General features: G+C 38.2%; 1 protein-coding gene across 1 annotated transcript in view; it reads right to left on the reverse strand.

Moving 5' to 3' along the window:
- The window catches only part of KIAA1841 (KIAA1841 ortholog), a 53,658-nt gene that overhangs the window by 15,454 nt on the left and 34,880 nt on the right, over positions 1-3,324 (reverse strand). Inside the window, exon 12 of the mRNA XM_006083302.3 lies at positions 11-156. Within this exon, the coding sequence (XP_006083364.1) occupies positions 11-156 (146 nt within the window). The remainder of the gene's footprint in view (positions 1-10; positions 157-3,324) is intronic.

Raw genomic sequence — 3,324 nt, forward strand, 5'->3', positions numbered from 1 at the left:
CCTACCTCACCTAACTGTATCTTTAGAAAAAGGCACAACAATGACATCTTTGTGTTTGTGCAGATCCTCCAGTATTCTAGCAGTTGGATAGGACAGCGAACTTCCACCTTCACCTTGATCATGAAGAGCAACTATGTGGTCCCTCACTTTACAACCCTGTTGTACAAGAGACATGAAATTGGAAAGGCTGGTTCATTATAGACACATTCCTTTAAAGATGACTATATGTTTTTGTTGTTAATTCTCACCTGAGGATATTTTTTCCATTGCTTTTCAGAGAGAGTGAAAGGGAGGGAGGGAGGGGAAGGAAAGGAGGGAGGGAGATAGAGATAGAGAGAGAGATGTCTCTCTCACATCCACTGGTGGTCTCCTGCATGCACCTAAACCGGGGTCTGGGAGAGAACCATTGACCAGGAATTGAACCCAGGATCCTTCAGTTAGAGGGCTGATGCTCTAACCACTTACCCACACTGGCCAAGGCATACATTTTTGTTCTTCTTTGTCTGGTCATATCAACCATTTTAGCATTTCTCAAGAAAAGAGCATGAGACATAAATGTACATCTGAAGAATATCCAAGAGCATTCATGTAACCACCACCCACATTAAGAAATAGAGTATCTGCAACACTCCAGGAGTCCCCATGGGCCCATTCTCCAAGGGTCCATACCTGCCTCTTTTCTCCCAAAAGATAACCTCTATCCTGCCTTTTATAAGTACTTACTTCTTGGTATTTTTTTTTGAATTTTTTGTGAGTTTATTTGAGCCAAACTTACTTCTTGTTTTCACCCATTACCACGTAAGGATGGATCCCTAAATACTATCATTTAATTTTATCTCAGTTGTTTGGCTCAACATTATGTTTTTATGATTCAACCATGTTATTGCATGTAACTAACATTTACTTTAATGTACAGTATTCCTTTATATGAATATACACACATTTATTTATTCTACAGTTGATAGATGGGTTGTTTCCAGTTTGGAGCTATTACAAATAATACTATTACGAACATTCTTTTACATGTTTCCTGGCACGTAAGTGCTAATACGTACTAAAATCTATAACTCTCAGCAGTGTATGAGAATTCTTATTACTCTATATCCTCACTAACAATTGGTGAGACATTTTTAGTCATTCTAATGAGTATGCAGTGGTATCTCTATTGTGATTTTTATTTGCCTTTCCCCAATTACTATTTTTTAAAATATATATATATATATTTTTAAATATATTTTATTGATTTTTTACAGAGAGGAAGGGAGAGAGATAGAGAGCTAGAAACATCGATGAGAGAGAAACATCGATCAGCTGCCTCCTGCACACCTCCCACTGGGGATGTGCTCGCAACCAAGGTACATGCCCTTGACCGGAATCGAACCTGGGACCTTTCAGTCCGCAGGCCGACGCTCTATCCACTGAGCCAAACCGGTCCCGGCTAAAATATATTTTTTATTGATTTCAGAGAGGAAGGGAGAGGGAGAGATAGAAACATCAATGACGAGAGAAAATTATTGATCTTCTGCCTCCTGCATGCTCCCCACTGGGGACCAAGCCCACAACCCAGACATGTGCCCTTGACCGGAATTGCACCTGGGACCATTTGGTCTGCAGGCCGACACTCTCTCCACTAAGCCAAACCAGCTAGGGCCCCAATTACTATTGAGGTTGAGTTCCTCTCATGTTTACTAGACAACAAAAAAGAACTTTGTTGTATGAGTTTCTGTTGTCTTTTTCTTATGAATTTGTAAGAGTAATGAAAAAATCTTAATATGAACCTTTTATGGAGATGTGTTGCTAAATTCTGCTCCCACCTGTGAGTTTGTCTACTACTTTCAGTTTATTTAATGTAGTTGATGTACTTGAATTTAAAATCTCTTCCTTCATGGCATTACCTTTTAATAGCTTTATTAGTTTCCCTTCCACATATAGGTCTTTTTTTTAATAGTTTAGGCTAGAATCTAATTTTATTTTTCCCCCATATTGATATCTCAATGTCACAGCACCTCTTATTGGAAAGTCTATCCTTTGCCCACTGTTCTGTAATGACACCTGTGTCAGTCAAGTATTCAGTGGCTCTCAGTACTTTATTCTTTTCTATTGGTCCATTAGTCTATTCTTCATCAGGATCACCCTGTCTTTTTTTAAATATATATATATACTAGTAGCCCAGTGCATGAAATTCATGCACATTAAAAGGGAATTAATTATCCTAACCGATTTGGCTCAGTGGATAGAGCATTGGCATGCGGACTCAAGGGTCCCAGGTTCGATTCTGGTCAAGGGCATGTACCTTGGTTGCGGGCACATCCCCAGTGGGGAGTGTGCAGGAGGCAGCTGATCAATGTTTCTTTCTCATGGATGTTTCTAACTCTCTATCCCTCTCCCTTCCTCTCTGTAAAAAAATCAATAAAATATATTTTTTTAAAAAGGGAATTATAATTAGCAGAGATATTTTAATATTGTTATTTGCCCTTTCTCTATAATAAAAGTGTGAAAGATAAAAGGAAATTAGTAAAATGTATATGAAAATAATATATAAATTTATTAATAAATAAACAGTAACAAAAGGATATAACAACAACAGAGGCATGATATAAAAACAACAAAAACATGATATGAAAACAACGAAAATAACAAAAACATGATATAAAAACAACAGTGATGCAAACAATGATGATAAAGTGATTAAACTTATTCTAATATCTCCCTGTACACTTTCAGAGTGCTTGACTAATTTCCCTTGTGATGAAGTACTTAGAACTTTAACTGTAACATCACATGCTCTTCAAACTCGAGAGAAAGCAACATATAACTGACCATGTGCAAAAACGGGTTCAGGTAGGAATATGCCTACTTTGTCTAGAGTTTGTCCTTGTGATTTATCAATAGTCATCACAAATGCTGGCATCGCGGGAAACCGTCGTTGAATCAATTTAAATGGGAGGCCAGTGTCAGATGGGGACAAATTAATTCTTGGAATCAGAACAGCCTCTCCCTCTGCAGATCCTGTTAATACTTCGATAATGTTAGGTCGTCGTAATCTTTTGATAATAAATCTGGTACCATTACAAAGACCCCATTTACTATGAGATTTCTCAATAGCATGATGATTGCACCCACTTTCAATTTTTAAAAAAAATATATTTTATTGATTTTTTAAAGAGAGGAAGGGAGAGGGATAGAGCGTTAGAAACATCGATCAGTGCCTCCTGAACACCCCCACTGGGCCCACAACCAAGGTACGTGCCCTTGACTGTAATCGAACCCGGGACCCTTCAGTCCACAGGCCGATGCTCTATCCATGAGCCAAACCAGTCAGGG

The sequence above is a fragment of the Myotis lucifugus genome, unplaced genomic scaffold (genome assembly GCF_000147115.1).
Source record: "Myotis lucifugus unplaced genomic scaffold, Myoluc2.0 scaffold_6, whole genome shotgun sequence".
NCBI classification, from domain to species: domain Eukaryota; kingdom Metazoa; phylum Chordata; class Mammalia; order Chiroptera; family Vespertilionidae; genus Myotis; species Myotis lucifugus.